The 20,927-nt window shown below is 38.5% G+C and overlaps 1 protein-coding gene across 14 annotated transcripts in view; it reads left to right on the forward strand.

Moving 5' to 3' along the window:
• UNC79 (unc-79 homolog, NALCN channel complex subunit) overlaps positions 1 to 20,927 on the forward strand; it is a 107,378-nt gene that overhangs the window by 12,279 nt on the left and 74,172 nt on the right. For 13 of the 14 annotated variants that reach the window (XM_042047455.1, XM_042047456.1, XM_042047466.1 and 10 more), the window contains 13 exons: positions 2,693 to 2,863; positions 5,724 to 5,816; positions 7,109 to 7,164; positions 7,785 to 7,914; positions 9,463 to 9,527; positions 11,340 to 11,428; positions 12,602 to 12,642; positions 13,882 to 13,910; positions 14,961 to 15,190; positions 15,511 to 15,682; positions 17,074 to 17,304; positions 19,119 to 19,309; positions 20,148 to 20,271. In XM_042047455.1, the coding sequence (XP_041903389.1) occupies positions 2,693 to 2,863; positions 5,724 to 5,816; positions 7,109 to 7,164; positions 7,785 to 7,914; positions 9,463 to 9,527; positions 11,340 to 11,428; positions 12,602 to 12,642; positions 13,882 to 13,910; positions 14,961 to 15,190; positions 15,511 to 15,682; positions 17,074 to 17,304; positions 19,119 to 19,309; positions 20,148 to 20,271 (1,622 nt within the window). Of the gene's footprint in view, positions 1 to 2,692; positions 2,864 to 5,723; positions 5,817 to 7,108; positions 7,165 to 7,784; positions 7,915 to 9,462; positions 9,528 to 11,339; positions 11,429 to 12,601; positions 12,643 to 13,881; positions 13,911 to 14,960; positions 15,191 to 15,510; positions 15,683 to 17,073; positions 17,305 to 19,118; positions 19,310 to 20,147; positions 20,272 to 20,927 lie in introns of those variants that run through there. The other variant, XM_042047465.1, reaches the window with a different exon arrangement.

A 20,927-nucleotide genomic window follows, 5' to 3' on the forward strand; every position in this document is an offset into this window, starting at 1 on the left:
TCTCTCTATGTATTAGCCAAATATTAATTTCCATTGTGGTATTATGATGTATTACTTACATAATTCAGTATAGGAAGGTGGTTGTCTATCTGATAATGCTGTTGAAATTCTTCAGGAGGAAAGTTGTTTCTGTTAAGTGATGAATTCCATTTGAGCTGGCAGCAGTGTGTTTGAATCAAAGGCTGCTGCACTAGGAAATGGTATGATCTTGCAAAAGCAGGGCCCATAGCACATTATAGACTTGTTGACTTCAATTCTTAGAAATGGAGGAGTTAATTATCAAAACAGTCTTTTCCTAAATAGATAACATGGTGATAATTAACAATCAATGAAGACCTGTAAAGAACAAATAACATTGGACAAACATAATTTTTTCTTATGGCAACAAACAGTGGCTCTCCTTGCATGGTTTTCCTGTCCCTAGTCACATTTTTGTTGCTGTGTCATTTTACATCCTAATAGGCAACCTGGGACATGGTCCCCACCTGAGGAAAACACTCTAGGAGTGGCTTGGCAGCTGGAAGCATATACCAATGGGAAATCTTACAGGAGTCTGTGCTGGGTCTAGTGTTATTAAATATTTTAATTTTTTACTTAGCTGATAGAGTTGAGAAAGCACTTGGATTTGTAGGTATTATCAAGATGGTTACTGGCATGTGCTTTGTGTGAAAGATACGTGATTCAAGTAATTGTGGCAAGTTGCATTCTGTTTTGAAATGTGTCCAAAGGAGAAATGTAAAATACTATGCTTAAGTGAGAAAATCAAAGGAGAAGGAGGTAATACTGGCTTGTGCTGCAGAGAGCTCTGAGTGTTAACAGTGGATCAGAGAAGACCATAAGTCACTAATATATAAATATTATTCTAGCAATGTGGTAAACATTTTTTTTTTGTGTATGAGACACCCAAAGCATTGTGTTTATTATTCTAACAGCCCTAGCAAGGCCTCAGCTGGAGTAAAATTTTCAGATTTGTCCATCTAGGTTCAGAAAAAACACGTACTATTTGTGAAGAGTCCAGGTAAAAAACAAGAATGATGTGAGGTCTAGAAAATGTGAACAGTGAGAGAAAACCCCAAAAAATTTCGTTTATCTAGCTTAGAGAAAAATGGGAGATGTGATTATCATATGAAAATGTGGTTGCTGTGAGGAGAAATAAACTAAACCAATCTATTTGTGGTTGTAGTTGATCAGGATAAGAAGTTATACACTTAAATGGCAGCAATGGAAATTTTTTTTTATAAAGAAGATCTTTGTATGATAAAGACTTTTAAGCATTAGGATGAATTGACAGGACAACGAGTGAACTGTCTTGCAGGTTTTTAAGAACATTTTAGATAAATATGTGCCAGGAATAATTTTGTTGACTCATGCTTGGGGCAAGGAGAGATCACTTGCTATTTTGTATGGTTTTGTGTGTGGAGAATTAAATTTTGCTGCAAAACTTGTTACTTATTTCTTCCTCAGCTTAGTAATTGACTAAAAGAAATATGTATTTTTTTATCAGAACAATCAGTTTTGTTTGGGTAAGTACAACTGTTGTGCTAGGCAATCCTGAGCTTAGGCCCAATCAGGTTATAAAAGACAGTGTTTAACTGATAAATATGTATTGCAAGAGAGAAGCACTCTGTAGCATTGAGGGTCTGGTCAGACCCTTGCATAGAAAGCTGGCCAGAACCACTGAAATGGAGCGCTGATTTTAGTTTTTGGTATGACCCAGGATGTTTACAGCTACAGATCTCTCTGGCTTTCCAGAGACGGTTTTAAATCACACCAGTTGTACAGGTGAGACTGAAGGCCTGTGTAACATACTTAAGGCTGGGGAATAATTAACAAAAGTAATGCCTCTCATGCAGGAGAAAGGCCTTCTGATGTCTTTGGATCATCATTCAGGTTCAAACTTGGGGTTCCTTGAGTGCTGTAACCTTTGTCAGAGGGTTATGGGCACCAGCTCAATTCCTCATTTGGGAGAGAGTATAAAGATTCCACAGTGCCCAGATACGCAATAAACTATCCCTTCTCTTTGGATCTTAAAATGTTGCACTGTTATTAAGTATCCTTTCCAAAGAGTTACAACGTGATTAATTAGAAAAAGTATAGAAAATCTTGATAAATATTCTTTTCCTTTAAACTCTGGCCACTTTTGGCCTCAAAGGTTTCCCAGGAAATCAAGATCTGTCGTTTAATCACATGTGGTTTGAAAGATAGCGATGCTTCCTGTAGTCAGTATATGTGAGGTACTTTGTAGAACTCTTGAGGGTTATTAAAATAAAGCTCTTATTTTAACATGAATGATAAAGACTAGAATGCTTTTTGCAAAATCTGGCCTTCCATACAATGTGCATTTCAAATTCTGATTCTCGTAGCATCTCTGTTTAAATTCAAGCCATCATACATTAATCCCTTTATGATTAAAATCAACATTGACTTTAACCAATTATTTTATTGGCTGTAGTATTCATATTCCCTTCAAACTCTTCTGAGTAGTGTTCAACAACTGTTTCTCTCTATTTAGGAGGGTCTTAAAAATGGGTGAAGTCACTTGTCTGCAATGATTATCTTCCCCAGTTACTTTGAGAGGAAAGCTTGAATTTAAATAGAACTTTTTTTTTTTAGTTTTGTAAACAAAAAAGTACATAGTCATAACTACTTTTTCACTGTAATGATTTTATATTTCTTTCATTTTATTCAACAGATCTTGGGCAATCAATTTTTTACACTACTACATGCTTACTTCCTTTTCTCAGTGATGATATTTTGAGTACTTTACCCTATACAATGATTTCAACATTAGCTACCTTTCCTCCATTTCTGCACAAGGATATTATAGAGTATCTCAGCACATCTTTTCTGCCTATGGCTATATGTAAGTAGAACTCATTCTAGTATTGTTTTGTCTTGGCACATAATAGTATCAGACTGTACGAATCAAAATTTGATCTGTTATGGAATAGTGATGGAACACCAGTCTACTTACATACATAAAATAATTTCGTGTGACTGATTTTCCAAGGGAAATAGTTCTATAATTTTTATTTATTTGTTATGCTGTGTTTTTGTGTGAATTCTTCCTTCATTTAAAGTGTGAAGTTTATTTAAGAAATCACTGTTTTCAGACTCAAAGAGCTTTCAGTGCCAGCAGTGGGAGTATTGAATGCAGAATCAATGGTCAAACTGCTGCTGAAGTAATAGCAATAGCAACAAGCGTGATTTTTGCATCTGGACTATATCTGGATGTACAAGTATGATTTTTCTCAGTGTAATGATGTTGTGATGAATTTCTGATTTTTCTCCCTCTGTCTACTCAGCTCTTTCTCTCTAAGTTCTGTACTAAATAGCTGTGCCTGTAATTTCTCCTATCCATAAGTGTTAGGACTGAATCTGAGGGTCCCTGCCTTTTTTCCCATTCTTTCTTTTACTTCCCCTCCCTGAGGATGTCACGTGATTACTTAATTTCATAGTCCCTGCACATTGTGGGTCTTGGGGTGTGTTCTGAATGCTTGTCTATGTACCTGACAAAAAGCTTGTTAGGACTTCAGTAGTAATGAGAAATGTAACCATTTTCTGCAGACAGAATCATTAGGGTCAATATTAGGTCAGTTTTAGCCAACAAGCCTCTTACTGTGTGTGACCAAACACTGGAACAGTTTGCCAGAGCAGTTGCAGATTCTCCATCCTAGCAGATGCTCAAAACACAATTTCCCCTGGGTACCTGCTCTAGTTGCCTTTCTTTGAGCAGAGGGACTGGGCAAGATGGTCACCAGAGGTCCCTTTTAACATTAACCATTCTGTGATTTTGTGAGACTGTCTTCTCCTTACTGCTATATTCCTGACCTTTATGGAAAAACATGAACAGCTTCTGTACAGAGATCAAGAGTGATGTCATTTAAGTGTGCAGAAAATGCTGAAAGAAGCATGGTCCAGTGTTTTAAGATTAATATTTAATGCACATTTATCACCTGTATTTTCTAATTTGACCAGTCAATGATTTTGGAAAACTCCCCTAACTCTCCTGTACCTCAGTTTTCCCATGTAAAATAGTCCTTTTTAATACATTGTAATGAGGTTTTCTCTTATTAACTTTGACAGGTCTAATGACAGTATGCAAATGAAAATTACTAAGATCTATTTCATACATATGTGCAATACGTCCTCTTTGTGTTAAGAACAGAATGTTGCATTAAACAACTTCTTTTCCTGCTGCTGTTACCTGATAGAGAACAGCTGAAGGTGGTGACATATCCTGTCTGTCCTCAGATCTGTAGAACTATACCTCAGAATAACTGGTTGAGTCAAATCCTTGGTTTACTTAAATAGATTCCCCAACTTAAATAGTTCCCCAACTGCCCTTGACAGAGATTGCATCTTTGCATTTGCATTTGTCATGCTGCCTTTCTTCTCTATCAGTTTTGGTGAGATTTCTGTATGAAACCAGTCTGCTGCTTTTTAAATTTACTAATCTAGTACTGTCCTACTTTTTTGCTGATGACCATGTTTAATTGCCCAGTTAGAGCTGCCAAGTATTTTTCAATTTAAATCCATACAAATACACTTTTCTGTAATAATTTGGGGGCTCTTATTTGTGTGGATAAGATTAAAAAATAAATGAATGAAGTGCAATGAAGAGAGCCATAGTAACGTTGGGTCATGTGGAGAATAGACAGGGAGAAATTCTCCATTTTCTCTTCCCTCCTTCGTTTCTATTTGAGTGTTCTTTTAATTAGTGTCCTTGTCTTTCCCTGCTGGGAATTATATGCTCCTTTGCAAGGCAAGTGCAGAACCTTTCCTTCCCTTAGTGTTTAATTCTGATTCAAACTGAAAGGGAGGATGCAAGAGATTGCCTAAGCAGTTGGAGAGCCAGATGGGAGGGATGAAAACAGCTCACTGAGCTGGTAGCTACAGTTCTGTGCTTCTATCCCAAATGCTTGGTATTTGGGTCCTGGCAGCCAGGCTTGGGAGAGGGCTGTGAGGATGGAAAGATACATGTGATATCTCTGTGTAGGAGCTTGCCTTCAAAGCCATGTTGCCATGTAAAAGTTCTGCAGGGTTTTTCCAAGTATACCATTTAACAGTAACCCACTTCATAGGAAACCAGGAGGAGCTCCAGCCACATTCTGTGTGAGGTAAAAGGTACACTTCAGTGCTGCTCTTCATCACTATCTCAGCACAGTTCACATAATGATGGGACTATGTTTCTGGTATGTCGCTGTAACTTGAGCTCTTACCAGATGCTCCCTGAAAAGTAATCTGTGCCATACACCAGCAGCTATCACCAGCCCCAGCCCTTCCTCAGTACACCTCAACAGCAGGCTTTCCATTTGTTCTTGGTTCCTCACTCTCCAGCTCCTCTTTACCCCTCCTACAATCCAAGGCCTAGGTGCACTTGGTATACAAGTGATGTTATTTTGTCCTGTCTGTGGGTTCTGAAGGAGAGGGCCTGAGAAGGCAACTGGTTAATGCAGTTTTGGGGATGATCTGGAAAACCAGGTGCATGCTCTGTGAATCAATACCTAGCCATCTTTCTCTTCCACCAGAAAAGGTGTTTCACCCCCCAATACAGTGTGTTTCTAGTTTTTTAGGGTTTTTTTTCTTTCTTTTTGATTTTTGTTTTCATGACATGGTACCTTAGGAACTTTATCTGCAAGAGTTGGAATCAGTTACATGCTATTCTCACCTGATTTTCCTATTACAATAGAAAATTTATTTGTTTTTTCCTTTCTTTTAAGTGGGATCTTCAAAACGAGAAGGTGTTCCAGCACATGTCAATCTGTCTGCATCATCAATGCTGATGATTGCAATGCAGTACACATCAAACCCAGGTATGTGTAAACATGAAACATAGTATCATTTTTTTCTGAAATGATCAGTCTGGAAGTATTGTCCAGTGCAATCAGAAAAGTTTTGATGATGGGAAAAATCTGTGTCATTATCCAGAACAGGATGTAAAATGAGTTATTTTAGTCAAAACTTGGGTTTCTGAACATCATGCTGGAAGTAATCATTATGTAGGTAAGAGATCACTTTGTGATGAAGAAAGAGGATTTGGCCCAGGATTGGAGACTCTGATCTACTCATGTTTGAGATCAGAATGTAATGTTATATCTAACATCAGTGTTGGAGAGAAATACCGCTTACCTTGACTACAGAAATTCATAGTAACTGTGTTATACGATGATTCAAGTATCACCAAATTCACAACTGGTACTACCTTTCTAAAGAAGACAAGTAATGCTGGCTGCAGGCTTAATGGAACTATAAAGAAGTTAAATGTAATTATGAGTATCTAAACAAAAGTGACGCAGTCCCTGTTAAACCACTGGGATCACATAACCAAATCAAAACAATATTTAACCCCAGTGAGCTGTTACATTGCATGATGGCCGACTGTCACCTGTCTCTGGTCTTATGTGGATGGGTAGATGGTGTGTGCGTGGAGGAACCCCACACTGCATCGTGTGCATCAGGAGTGTCACATCATGCTAATGTGCTTCACACAGGTAGATAAAAGCAGAACACCATTTTTAAAAGCTGCTTGCAGAAGTCAGTTTTTTTCATTAAATGTTCTGTTTTTGTTTTTGTGATTTCTGTGTTCAAAACATCAGAGAAAAATGTTGCCCTGGGGTTTTTGGGAAGTCAGACAGGTAAAGTAGTTCACTTGGCTCTCATGTTTGTTTGATGCAGAGTGGCTCCTACAGCCTTTGGTATATGTGGGAATAATATATTGTTACATATGATTTCCATTGCTGCCTCAAGATGAATGACAAGATACCCACTTACGTTGTGGCAGAAGGACAAAGTTTTAGTGATTCAGCAGATATTCTTAAACTAGATGTGTTTGAAAAAGATCTCCACGGCTGTGCAAAAAGCTCTTACCCTCATGGTAATAATCTTCCTGCATTTCTTGACAGAAACAAGTTACTAATATTAGGTTTTCTTACATTTTGTGATGACTCTCAGGGCAATGATTCTTTAGCAAGCCCTTTAAAATGAAAAATATTTGAATGAGGCGTAGAGTTTTAGATGGACAAAGCAAAGCCAATCATCTGATTCCATCACTTCTTTAACCTCAGTTTCCATTTCTGTATTAAGTCTATACTCTTTTCTCTCTCAGTGTATCACTGCCAGTTATTGGAATGCCTCATGAAATATAAGCAAGAAGTATGGAAAGTAAGTTTATGATCATATACTTTGTGGAAATGACTGTGGTTGGGTAGTAACAAAAACCAGATGGCTTGAAAATTGAACCAACTGTATGCCAAGAAGTTGTAAATGATCTTTATATCCAATCCTCCCTCTGGATTATGGAGAGGAAGGTCCCTCTAATTTTTAGTTTACAGAGGCTGTTCCATGCTTTGTAGAACAGAGCTCTGTTTCCTAAGTGCTATGTGGTTGTGGCTCCAATTAGTGGCAATTTTAATAATGAGCAGGCTTCTCAGTTCCTGTGGGACTGAAGTTTTGTGAGAACTATTTGTGAGTATTGTTGTCTGAATGTGCTCTGAATCTGGTTGTTTATCCGTATCTCACCTCTTTGCTCCGCAGCTAGACAGAGAATTCAATTTGCTCTGTTAGTGCACTGTGGGGTGGTGGGTGGTTGCTATTGCATGCTCTGATCAAACTCAGAAGCATTGAAGTTGGTCATCTAATCTAAGAGCATAAAAAGGAAGTTTGTTAGGGCATGAAATGTATTAGTTTTGTGTGTTCAGCTATCTTTTGAACGGCAGTACAATATATTGAATTGTGGTTTGTTACCTTGTAAAAATAACTGTTTTGTACATGTCTTTCCTTAGGATTTGCTATATGTGATAGCCTATGGACCATCTCAAGTTAAACCTCCAGCGGTACAAATGTTATTTCACTATTGGCCCAATTTAAAACCCCCTGGGGCAATCAGTGAGTACAGAGGACTGCAGTACACAGGTCAGTGCAGCTGGTTTTGTATAGCCCAAAATAAATGAATTATGAGAAGTGTTAAAGTCATGTTTTTACAGTTCTATGATGTATTTTGACCTTTTTTTGTTTGATAAATTGTACTTTGATAACTACATGCAATATCCGTTTATCTGCATTTTCAGAAGATGTTATGAAAAATAAAAACTCAGATCGTGGCTAGTAAATATGTTGTCTTACTCCCAATAATAACTAAACCAGAACAGGAGACGAAATAAATATTGTGTTTGTAACAAATGGTCTGTGAAACTGCTGCCTGGGCCTCACAACAGTTCTGGTTTATGTTCCTTTCAATTATTGCTTTGGTTGCCTTTGTTGTGCCAGCTGCTAACACTGCTGCTGTTCCTAAGACTTCTTATCTGGCTGTTACTATTAAAAAAAGTCAGGTGATGTCAGGTGCGGTTAGTATAATGGATAAATTCTCAAGGTTGATTATAGGATGAAAATGCGAGACAAAGTCAGGAATGCAGCTGGAGTAGGTAGATGGTACAAAGTCCTCTGTCTGCCAGACTCCCCAGAGATACTGATGGGATAGTGCTGCCACAGGGATGACTGTCTAGCAACAACTCATGACTTGCTTGTCCTGCTTGTCTGTCTCAACCTGTTTCAAGTAATATCTGTCATATGGCATATGTTTTGATCATTTTTAAAATTTCTAGACCAGAATATGACATTTTAAATTGTAAAAACGAAGGGTTGGAAGAAATCTTAGAGGACCCCTAGACCAACTCAAGTGCAACCTGAATGTTCCCGATAGAAGTTTGTCTGATCTGTTCTAAAGCCTTCCATTGAAGGGTTGATACATTTTCTTGACTTTTTAGAAAAAAAATAAAATTCTTCATATACTGTTCTGCATCACTTCTTCCATGCAAGCAGGTCTGTAAACTAAGCAGGATAGTATTCTTTCTTAACTGTTACTAGCACTGGATAGACTGGGGTTTTGTTCTTATATAGAAGTTTTTTGTTAATATATCCCAGAATGGGATGAGTATTATCTGCAGTTGCATGGCATTTTGACCTGGGGGCATCCCGCAGAGCATCCAGGTGATGCCATTTGAGCACCCCTTTGTTGTTTACTTCTTGTCATTACACAACTAAGGCTCATTCTGTCTCTGGACTCATTTTCCGGTGTCATAGCTGAGTTTTCATTTTGCCTGGGAATATAACTGAATTTACTCAGCTACTCCTACCATCTTGCTCATGGAGTGGAAGGATAGTTAATTATTTCAGGATGTTGGTGAGATCAAGAAGGGTCTGCAACAGGAATGTCTGTGTCTTACTTTTTCCATTTTCTTGCTGAATCCATGGTTCGTTTATATTGTAAATAAGTCAGGAGGCCTGTATGTTCAAGGTTGTTTATTATAATTATTAAACTTCTTGAGGAATTGCTTTTTGTATTATACTCATTTTTGTATACTACTTAGTACAAGAGGATCTTGTTCTCAATTGAGACTGCTAGGCACACAGAATATAAATATCTCTTCTCATTTATTAATCAGCCGTGTTTTGGTTTTGCAGCCTGGAATCCTATTCACTGCCAGCACATTGAATGCCATAATGCGATTAACAAACCAGCTGTGAAGGTACTGCTGTTACTTCAGGGGCTAAACCCAGCTGTCTGGGGTGGGGGAGGTTGCACTTTGACCCCAGTCCTATGCTGTGGTTGTGTGCAGGTGACCAAAAGCAGGTGCTAAGGGAACAGCAAAGCCTGTTGAGACCAAGGGGACCAGGCCTTTGTGAATATGTTCTTCGGCTGCCTAAAGCAAGATGAGGTTTTCCTGTAACTACTGCGGGACAAATCTTGAAATTAAACATGGTGATGGTTGTAGAGCACTTTATAAAATTCTAATCTGGCTCCTGGCCAATCCATGTAAATGTTTTCCTGAACACATATATGTGTATAAATATGTGCACAAATATTACTGTATACAGGAAACATTATTTTAGTTATGTAGGTACATGTTCACCTTGGTATCCTGATTGAGCTCATACAATGCACCTACTCTGGTTATGATCCTTTGCTTGGAATGTGTCCTAAAGCAAATAGCAATAAAGCTTTACTTACCTTTCCTGCAGCCCTTTTTGAGGGAGGTAAATAGTATCTTTACTGTTCACACATGTAGTGAAAATGAAAAGGATTTGACCAGGCTCACAGAACAATTTGATAGCAGAAGCAAGAACAGCAGCCCAAGTCCAGAGCATGGTACAGTTAGGTGTACTTGATTAATTGATTTGTATCTAGTTAAATATGAAGGTACCACCAATTTTCCTGGCATCAATTCGAATACTAATATAATTTCTTTAGTCAAACAGTTCTTCAGTGAGCCTTTTCCAGAGGCTGTGATAGGACATAATGATGACACTTGTCTCAAAAGTCCTGCAAGGGACCACCTTCCTGCACACTCCAATCATTCTCAATTATCCCTCTCTCACAGGAGAAGTGCTGAAAGGTGTTCCTTCATGTTGTAGTGATCACCAGATTCAGGCTAATAACACAATAGAGCAAAATATAAAAAAGTGCAGTTCCAAGCTTTGCAGCTTAAATACCTGAATATTTTTGAATGATCTGTTAGCCTAATTTTGACAGAAGCAGCTTTGATCAGTCATCACTCAGAAAAATGCAGCCCATTTTGTCTTGAATAGAAGAGTTGGTTAACAAAGATGAGAAACATTCAAAGAGGTATTTGCCTTTATTTATAAAGTCTTGCACTTGAATGGAGTAAGAAACGTTTTGATCATAGTGGTTAACATACAGTGTATGCATACTACTGTTAAGTGTTTCCTTAGTAGTACAAAACACTTGAACAAATGTGTGTGGAACTGGCTGTTAACTGTAACTGTTTTCTGTAATTGACTTATGTGAAAGGATAAAAGCTAATGCAAGACAAAGTCTGGACCTATGTTGCCAAGGGAACTGTGAGTCTTTGATCTGTCACTGCAGTTGTGCTCTATACTTAAAAGCAGCGATGACTGAAAATTAGATTTTGCTGGAAGAGGCATTGTTGGGAAAGAAAAATCTAGACCTTTACATTAGCTTGTCCTAAGCCATGGATCCTCTAAGTGCTGTCTCTTTGGGGAAAAAAAGTGGAAGTGTACAGTGAATAAATGATGTCAGTGTATAACAAAATGTACTTGTCTTTCAGAAAATGATAATACTGGTACTGAAGTATGTCCTATTTTTTATAGGCTCTCATTTTCACTTACATCCCTATCTTTGTTAGAAATAGTTTGAGATCTTGTATGCCACATGCTGAGTATTTTCTTTCAGAATACTAAATGCTGTTAACGCATACCAAAGCTGTGTTCTGTTTTATGTCCTAGCATTAACATGTTGAACTTTTTCAGCCAGCTTCAGTGAACAGAAGTGTTAATCCTTTTCCTTCTCCACGTTTCAGATGTGCATTGACCCGTCCCTGTCTGTGGCTTTGGGTGATAAGCCACCTCCCCTATATCTTTGTGAAGAATGCAGCCAAAGAATTGCAGGGTAGGTAAACCAAGAGCTGGAAAATGATAAATATTGTCAAACTCCAGAGTTCAGAACTCTGGAGTTTTGCTTTATTGCAGTATGATTAGCATATAATTTATATAGGTGAACCTGTTGAGGTATATGGAGCACACCGCCGCTCAATATGAATAAGGGTTACGGATATTTACCCCACATGATCAGCATTTGCACCTAGCTTAAAGAGTTTTTAATTTGAGATCTCTGAAAGAATGGATACTGTGGGTTGCATTGACTATGATAGGGAAACCTCATTAATGTACAGGCTTTTGCTTAAGAAACATATTTAGTCCTCATCCTTTAGTTTTCATTAAAAGCAGAACATTACAGTGAAAGCTCTTTTACAGAGGTTTTGATACTTTTTTGTAACAGGTATTTCAGATTAGTCTCTAAGATGTACTGTGGAACAGCAGAGATCAAATAAATTGATCCAGGATTGACCAGTACTTCGAAGGAATATACCCTGAGATAAAATAACCTCATTTTGTTTTCATTTTTGGTTGTCTTTTTTACCTTTAAATTGCTATTTTGGTTTGCATTAGCATGCAAAATCCGACGGTAATATGTAATACTTAAATTCAGTGCCAGTCATTACTTCAAATGGACAAGGTTACAGGTAGTTCAGAACCTAAAGGAGTGTTTTTCTCCTCAGTTTAAGACAACTTTAAATCACACCAGCTGTGGGAAAAGCAATTACATCTCACCTTAGGTTTTCAAGTCATCATTGATTTAAAGCTGCAGGAAAAGTAATTGAATTTGGTAGAAGCATAGCTTCTAAGGACACTCACAAGAAACAGTACTGGTACTTTGGTTTTTTTCTACGTTCATCTGTTATTTTTCACTATCATTTCTTAGCTGTCAGACTTTCAGAGTGCACTCTCTTTTAATTTGATAAATTTAGGTCTCAAAAGTAATTTTTGAAAGCCTTGAACATGGTGACAAACATCAGCAAAGTGATAATTTACAGTAAGACAGCACAACAAAGAGACGTAATGTAAACCAATCTGCAGTTTATAAAACTACATTTGAAAAAAGCAGCACTCCTACCACATTGATTTATCTAAATTTCCTCTGTGCAAAAATAAATCCATATATATATATATACATGTAAAGATTTTGTTATGTTTATTATATAATTTAAATTAATGTTTACAGGGATCACAGTGAATGGTTGATTGATGTTCTTCTGCCACAAGGTAAGAGGTATTTTAAGGGTAGGTACAAACTAGTCATAGTTGTACAAAGCTATGCTTCTGATATTTCTCCATACTGTTTTACTTGAACTGCTGCATTCTGTTCAAAAGTGTTGGAATTTTTTTTTAATTTTAAAGCAGTTTGTACTTAATGCTGCTTAATGTCCTGAAAATAGTATGAAGAATTGACTAATCCTTTATCTGAAATACTATATAACTCTTTATGTGTGAGGAAACAGAGACAATTTAACAGATTTTCAGATCTTGAAGCATTCATGATTGGAGCCAAGTTTTTAAAAAGTATTTATGTCCCAGAGCAGTGTCCAAAAACTGGGGCTAGTTCTTCCAGTAACCCAAGTCTGATTCGAAAGCTCTTAAAGCTGCTGAAAGTCTATAACATGAGACTGCAAAGGAAATCAGAAAAGGACATAAAATATTTTTTGATGGTCCAGTCATTGATCCAATCATTGCCCTTTGATCAGTGAGAAAACCTGATATTTTATTATCTACTAGAATGTAGACAAAGTGTGTTGACAGGCTAATCAGCATATTATCTAAAATAACCCTCCCAGGGATAGAAGGAAGACACTGCCTGTCTCTTTGCTTTGAAAACTGAAAATTCTTAAGCAATTGAGATTTTTTGGCTGTCTGCTTTTAGTTGAAATTTTATCCAGATTAAGAATGTTTTATTTACTTAAGGGAAACACTTCTGTTTAATCAGCCACTTAAACTTACTGATTCATATGTTGCCAGGGCAACAGATCAAATAGCTACTGCTTACAGGTTGAATCTGCAAACATTTCACTCTGAAATGATGGGCCACAGACATAGTGGCTGCTTCTACATTGTTCATCCATATTCACTACTCTTTTATGCTGAGAGCTTTCACAAGCCATGTAGGCCCATCAGAGCAGTGTCTCCTAGAGCCTGCCGCAGTAGTGTGTACAAGGTGTGCTTTTAAAAGTCTGTCTGTGAGGCAGAAGCATAAGCAGAAGGTGGAGGAGTTGCAGAGCACGTCACACTTGATGCACCAAGGCTGTTCCTGCATTTAAATGTAGAAATAGCCATAGGCCTAAATGTGCAGTGTCCTAACTTATGCAGGCTTAGGGGTTTCAGTAGTATCTGGAAACACAAGTTTAGCCCAGAGACTTCCATCCAGGATGTCCATTTTCCCATGGCTGCCATAGTAAATCAGGAAGATGGTCATTTTGTGTTCATGTTTTGTATGCCTTCCCCTTACAGCGGAAATTTCTGCTATATGTCAGAAGAAGGTAAGATTCAGCCATTTGTGTGATGGGGCATGATTTGATGTTGTGTCTAGTGTCATTCCATTCCTGTCTAGTGCGTTCTTCTTTGTACCATTCCAAAATTTCACAATTTATCCATGAATGCATTTATTGGTGGATGGAAATGATTCAGCAGCAGCAGGTTTCTTTTTGTTAAAACTCATGATGTTGATTTGAGTTGTAGATTTTAGCTGAAGTGGCAATTAGTAAAGCAGTTCAATTATGCTGTTGAGCTCTGTTTTTATTCTATAACTCTGCTTATGAAGAGGATAGAACAAGAGCTGAAATTTATATCTAAGTGTTTATATATCTTCTCATCTCCTTGAAGTCTTGGATTAATCCTAAATTGGACAAAAATCATACTGTAAAACGTGCATTTTTAAAAATAAATGGACTGAAAATCTTCAGTGCTTGGCTCTGAAAAGATTGCTGACAAAAAGAATCTGCTTGCAGTACATACCAGCTAATGTGTTTTAATAAGAATTTAATAGCAAGGAATACAGTGTATAACATATTCTAGTTCTCATGTGGTAAAGAAAGCTTTTCTGTTGGGCTGGATTACCAGGTGGCAGAAATTTGAGGTCCATATTTCAGAGGCTCATACAGTTTCCTGTGATAAGCAGGTCCTTACATAGCATAAACTGTGGCATGGTGGCACCATGGTTTTGCACTCCTAAGGATCTACCTGTTGCTACCTGTAACATAAAAAGGCCTTCTGAAGCATAAGCAGGAGTTAAGAGAACTACTCTAAAATTTAGAGACTGCTCCAAGTCAGGAGATTGAGGCTGATGACTTAAGTGTCAGTTTGGAGTGTTGCAGAAGAAGAGCAACTGTGACATTTAAGTCCAGGCTCAGCTTATCTTTCTGGAAGGTCAGTGATGTTTGGCATCAGGAGTTTGCACACAGCTGTGCTTCTACAGAGTGATTTTGGAAATTGCCAGCACTTGAGCCAGCTCCCTCGTGCTGACTCTCATCCATGTTTTTGGTTCCATTGCCTGATACTTGTGGCCTGATAAACTCCTTTTTATTTTCCAGAACTGTAGCTCCCACGTCAGAAGAGCAGTCGTCACGTGCTTCTCGGCGGGCTGCTGCGGCCGCCATGGCAACAGGCCCGTGCGCTACTGCAAAAGGTGCCACTCCAACCACCACAGCAGCGAGGTCGGGGCGGCCGCTGAAACCCACCTGTACCAGACCTCCCCGCCCCCCATCAACACCCGCGAGTGCGGGGCAGAGGAGCTCGTGTGCACCGTGGAAGCTGTGATCAGGTAATCCGGCAGCTGGCGAGCCACCAGTACGTAAAGCAGGATCAGGCTTTCATGTAGATATTGCCTGCAAATCTTGTGCAGGTGAATTTTAGTTTCACCGGGATAATTTAAGAGCAGAGACAGTTCCTCTGCTTTAGCAGAGAATGGATCAGCTGTGAGTGTTGTCCTGATGAGGCAGTCAGCCTGGAATCCTAGAATTTGATGTTATTTTGTTCAGGAAAGTGATGACATCATATGGCTTAACATCTAGTTACTCTTGGTTAGATACCTGTATCCACTGCAGGAAAGCTGCATTCACTGACCACAAGCTTGTTTTATAGCTTGCTGAAAGAAGCAGAGTTTCATGCTGAGCAGAGGGAGCATGAACTCAACCGAAGGAGACAGATGGGCCTCTCTTCTTCCCATCATTCCCTGGACAACACAGACTTTGATAATAAAGATGATGACAAGCATGACCAACGCCTCCTGAGCCAGTTTGGAATATGGTTTTTGGTAAGAAATTCTTGCTTTCTTCTCTCACTCTTCTTGATTCCCACATCTTTACTTTCTGAAGTCTCAGTTTTACCTCTTTTTATTTATTTTCCTCACTTCGTGGCTTCAGTTGGAGAGTTGTTCCGATTTGTAAGCAAAAAACTTGTCCTGTGAAGCTGTCAGACTTGGAGATTTCATAACTAGTTTGGGTGGAGCTGCTGACTTCCTCTGAGTCCTCTATAAAGTGTGTAACAGAGCTATTCACTCTCAGTTTTTAATTGAATTTCTGTTTGCCATCAGCTTCTGTTCAGAAGTACCCTCTGCTGAGTGCCATTATTTTAGGTTTAAAAGGCAATCCCCTAAAAATCAATTTTTCACCTTCCAGCTTTCAACATCACTTTCTGGAAGCAGAGCTCTCTCTCTTACCTCTGATTAGGCTGTCGGATTCTTAGTGGGATGCTGTTCCTTCCTGCAGTTAGCTTGATCAAGCTGTGTCAGCCAGTGTACTCCATTCACCTGGTGTGGGTTGAGAGAATGAAGCTCTGCTGGTTCTACCCCACACAGTAGCTACCAGAGATTATTCCAAAACAGCAGGACTGCTGCTGGCTATTCATTAGTAGGCCAGGCTGCAGTCTGATGGATCCTCAGAAACTGCACTCTGCAATTCTCCTTAAGGAGAATTCTCCTTCTCAGGCTCTTTCCAATTCACCTTTCTTCTCAGGCTTTGTCTCCTGTCCCCAGAGGATACCAAGAGCTCAAACAACAGGTAATTAAGGACCTAGCAGTGTGCTGGCCTGTGAGTTGGGGTAGAAACTTGATCTCAGATTTGTGACAGCTTTACAGTCCAGGTATCATTTTAGAAAGTTTGGAGAAAGGGAGAAGAATGTTGATTATTATGTGAGAGTTTCTGAAGACTTAAAACTCATATTCACGCCCCAAATGAGGACAAAAATTCAAGATTGGAATATTTTTACTTAGTACATTAAGTAGGTATCTTCTTTCAGAATTTTTGAAGTTCTTGATTTGACTTATCTTTTTATCTTGTACATTTTATATATATGTGTGTATGTATATCAGAAATTTTACTAGGTATTACAGTACCTTCTGAAATTAAAAGTATTAAAGTTTAAACCAAAAACTTTGTCAAAGCACTTTATACTGATTTTTTTCAGTGTTGAAAGTAAACAAAAAAATTCAGTGCCTATTTTCTTTTCCCTTTTATTGTTTTTTTTCTGGTTATGAAATGTTTTTTCTATTGTCCTGTACCAACCTCTACTTAAAACTGATCATCTCATTTGTCTCCTATGTAGTCTGCATCCTCATAACTCTGAGAATATGGAAAATATAGTAGACAAAAAGTTTCCCACCTTTAATTCTAGAAATGAAAGTTGGTTTGTGTTTCACTCTTCCAGGTGAGCCTTTGCACTCCCAGTGAGAATACACCCACAGAGAGTTTAGCACGGCTGGTTAGTATGGTGTTCCAGTGGTTTCACTCTACAGCTTACATGATGGATGATGAAGTTGGTAGCCTGGTTGAAAAGCTGAAGCCCCAGTTTGTTACTAAGTGGTTGAAGACTGTTTGTGATGTCCGGTTTGATGTCATGGTTATGTGCCTCCTTCCTAAGCCAATGGAGTTTGCCAGGGTAAGAATGATTTATCTGAAGGCTCCCTTATTTGCCACAGAGATTAAGGTCTTAGGTAAAAACGCCTTTTCTTTCCCAGCTCCAACAAGACAAAGAAATCTCAGAGGTAGAGGGAGCAGTGGAATTTTGGAATTTTTCCTCTTAATGGAATTTTTAGTTTTACTGTCTTAGAAAGTAGGCATTATTTATTTTATTATTTTTTTAAAAATTATTATTTTATTTAGGCATTATTATAATGTGAAGACAGTTTGAAAGAATATTATAGGTATTTAAAGATACTGCACATTTTTGATAGCTGCACATTTTCATTATGCTGCTGAAGTACCCAAACTTGTCTTTGCTAAAAGGTGTCATTTGCCTACTCCCAGATATAAGCCTGTCCTTTAGTGATGTTTCTTTGCTCTTTGCATACTTCATCTCTGCAGGTGTGAATTAAGGTTTATGAAATCACACAGTTGTAACCGAAGGGAATTCTGGGAATACCAATGCCCAGTAACTTCAGACCCAATTTGAGTGACTCAGTTAAGAGACCAGTCTGACATCATTTGCTTTGTTGCTGATGGAGAGAGAGACTTACCTGGAAGGTTGTCCAGGGTGCCGAAGTGTAACCATTGGTGCAACCTCTTCTAGAAGGAGTCATTCTTTCTGTCCGTTAGTTATGAAGCAGAACTCACCACTTAATCATGCTTTTGTAAGACATTCTTTTTCTGAGCCTCTCATGTAAAATGTCCAGAGGACATGTTGGGCTTGTTTCCTAAAATTAAGTGGCTAGACTTGGAAAGGCCGTCAAGACTTCATGTGATGTATTACATCATCAGGCATGAACTGTGCGTCTGTGGATTTTTCATGACCTAATGTATGGGATTTGCTGTTCATATGCAGACCAGCATGGATGTGTGTTTTACTCTGAACCATTGCTGTAAGATACACCTGGCTGTGGGAGGATTGAAGGTCAGCTGAGGCACTTTGAGAGCTGGATGGGTGCTTTGAATGTTAGAAGCTTAGCAAAAGAGACCATGGCTTAGAGGTTAAGGGGAAAAGAAAGGATTGAACCTCATGCTGTAATCTCTTACAGATTTTTTTCTTGGATCCAGCCTCTCTTTTGAGTTTTGTTACCCCCTACTGCAATACTTAAGACTAGACCAAAAACTTGCCAGATTTGCAAGGCTTCACAAGAACATGAAGACAAATAGCCATGAAATTAGCTGTGGTGAATGAAGGAAAAATAGTTTGTTGGCTGAGATTACCATTAATTGCTGCCAAAACAGCAGGCATCTCTAGAGCCATTAGTCAAGAACAGAAGATGTGAGCTGAGGTCAGTTAGAATAATTAATTTCTGTATGCCAATTACTTATGTACTTAGAAGCATATTTTTTTGCTTCTGTCATGTAGAACCTTTCTTCAAAAAAACCCTAAACAAACACCAATGAAAGAACACCTTATACAGACCAAGTTTTTCAAAATACAGACCCAGCAAGGTAACAAGTTGCCTGGAGCAAAAAATTGATGGTGAAGGTTTGACCAAATAAATCTGTGCCTTTTTGAGAACTGTAAATAATAATACACTGATTCATGGCGTGGAAGTAAGCAAACTTCATTTAAGTCTTGGACAATGCTTTTGTGTACTGTTAGTCAAATGGAAGAGGAAAAAACAATGCAGCTCCATGGCTGAATTCTAAATTCTGCCTTGAAGGTATTAATGATCACCTCCTAAAATTTCCTTGCTGCAACACACTGAGCAAATTTGTGATGCTGAGCAAGTTACAGGGACTAGAAATGTCATTCATCAGTGTAATCCTTGGAAATACCCACAGGTTGGTGGATACTGGGACAAATCATGTAGTGCTGTAACCCAATTAAAAGAAGGGCTGAATCGAATCCTTTGCTTGATTCCATACAATGTAATAAACCAGTCGGTGTGGGAATGTATCATGCCGGAGTGGTTGGAAGCTATAAGGACGGAAGTGCCTGATAACCAACTGAAAGAGTTCCGGGAAGTGCTGAGGTATGTAGGCATATGGTGGAGTCATTCTGGTTTTGCATATGTTTGTTGAGGGTTTTAGCATGGTAAGATGGAGGCAACTAATAAAAATGCCTATGTGTGCAATAGGCAGTAGTGAGTGAATGCTTCAGATTTGTTTTTATAACTTACATTTAGACTAAAGGATTTAATCTTTGGGAAAGTTTTCTTTTATTGCTCCGGATATCTTTGTATCAAGAGCCAACTACATGGATGCTTCTTTGGTGTGAGCAAGGCACATTTTTAGTGGCTTCCTGTAGCATGTTGGAAGGACCATCTTTCTCCTCCTGTCCAGTTGATGAGAAATGGTGGGGATTAGTAGAGCTGGCATTGATTTGGTATTTGTTTAGCTAATATCTTCCCCTATTGAGCAAAGGAAACACCAGAATAAGAATGGTGGCAGAATCGTAATTTTATGTCTGGTGTATGACTTTGTCAGTAAAACTTCTCATTGCCTTTTAACTGATGACAGGGCTCTGAAACTGACTGTAAGTTCATATTTGTAGGTATTGCTGTAAATTTTTTAGTGCAAACATGGAATAATGGACTAGTGAGATGAGTAATTTTCTGATTTTTGCATTGGATGTTGGAAAAGATTTTGCTATCAAATGAAACTGGACATATGGGATGTCAATTCTTAAGGTACATCACCAAATTCAGACATGACCTTATATAGTTAGGACAGGTGGTATCAGCAGCCTAACTCAGCTCTCGTGGAGGGTGAGGCTGCGAGTAGGATTAGCTTTCTACCAGTTTTCTGTTCTATCTCACACAGTGTATGCCATGCTAATTCAGTGATGCTACATTTTTTTCTGTTTTTCAGCAAAATGTTTGACACTGAGCTTTGTCCTCTCCCTTTCTCCTTGGAGGAGATGTTTGGCTTTATTAGCTGTAGATTCACAGGGTATCCATCTTCTGTGCAAGAGCAGGCATTGCTCTGGCTGCATGTAAGTGTCCTCGCTTGACAAGTCATGCTGAAACAGCTGATAATTTTGAAAAAGAATCTGCTTTTGCAAGGTTGATGCACACCTTCTGCCCTTTGCTCCAATATAAGGGTGGTTGGTAGACAGACCTTGAGTGTAGCTAACCCCTCATGAGCAATAACCTAGTTTACAAGGTGGGAATCAGTCAAAGGCTGCACTCAGTAATCTTGGGGATCTTTTCCAACCTAAATGATTTTGTGATTCTTTAATGAAATGGAAGCCTGGGAATTTCTTTTACCTATGTCAGTTGAGTCTTTAGGGCCATTCAGTTGGCTTTCTTACAGCACTATGTTTTAGTCTCCACAGAAGTTGGTCTGTAGATTTCAAAATTAATTTGAGACTCCAGAAACAGCTGTAGTTGTTCCTGCATATGAGGAGCTGGATTAGACTAGCTCTGTGCCTGCCAAGCTTTCTGCTGATCTGGCCCTTTTGTGCTATATTTGCCCACAAAATTGACATTCACCCAATGTTCTTATCAAAAGCTCCAGGGATAATCATGTCACCTGAGGGCAATGAGTTCAAAAAGGGTATAAAATTTTCCACAGCACCTCAGAATAATACCTGTACTTTTCATTATTGCTTTTTCTTCTGCTGAGGGTTATTTTAATTAAGGTCTCTGC

This window comes from Corvus kubaryi, unplaced genomic scaffold, assembly GCF_017639235.1.
Source record: "Corvus kubaryi isolate FWS band 111438036 unplaced genomic scaffold, C.kubaryi_AGA036_p1.0 66, whole genome shotgun sequence".
Classification (NCBI taxonomy): Eukaryota; Metazoa; Chordata; class Aves; order Passeriformes; family Corvidae; genus Corvus; species Corvus kubaryi.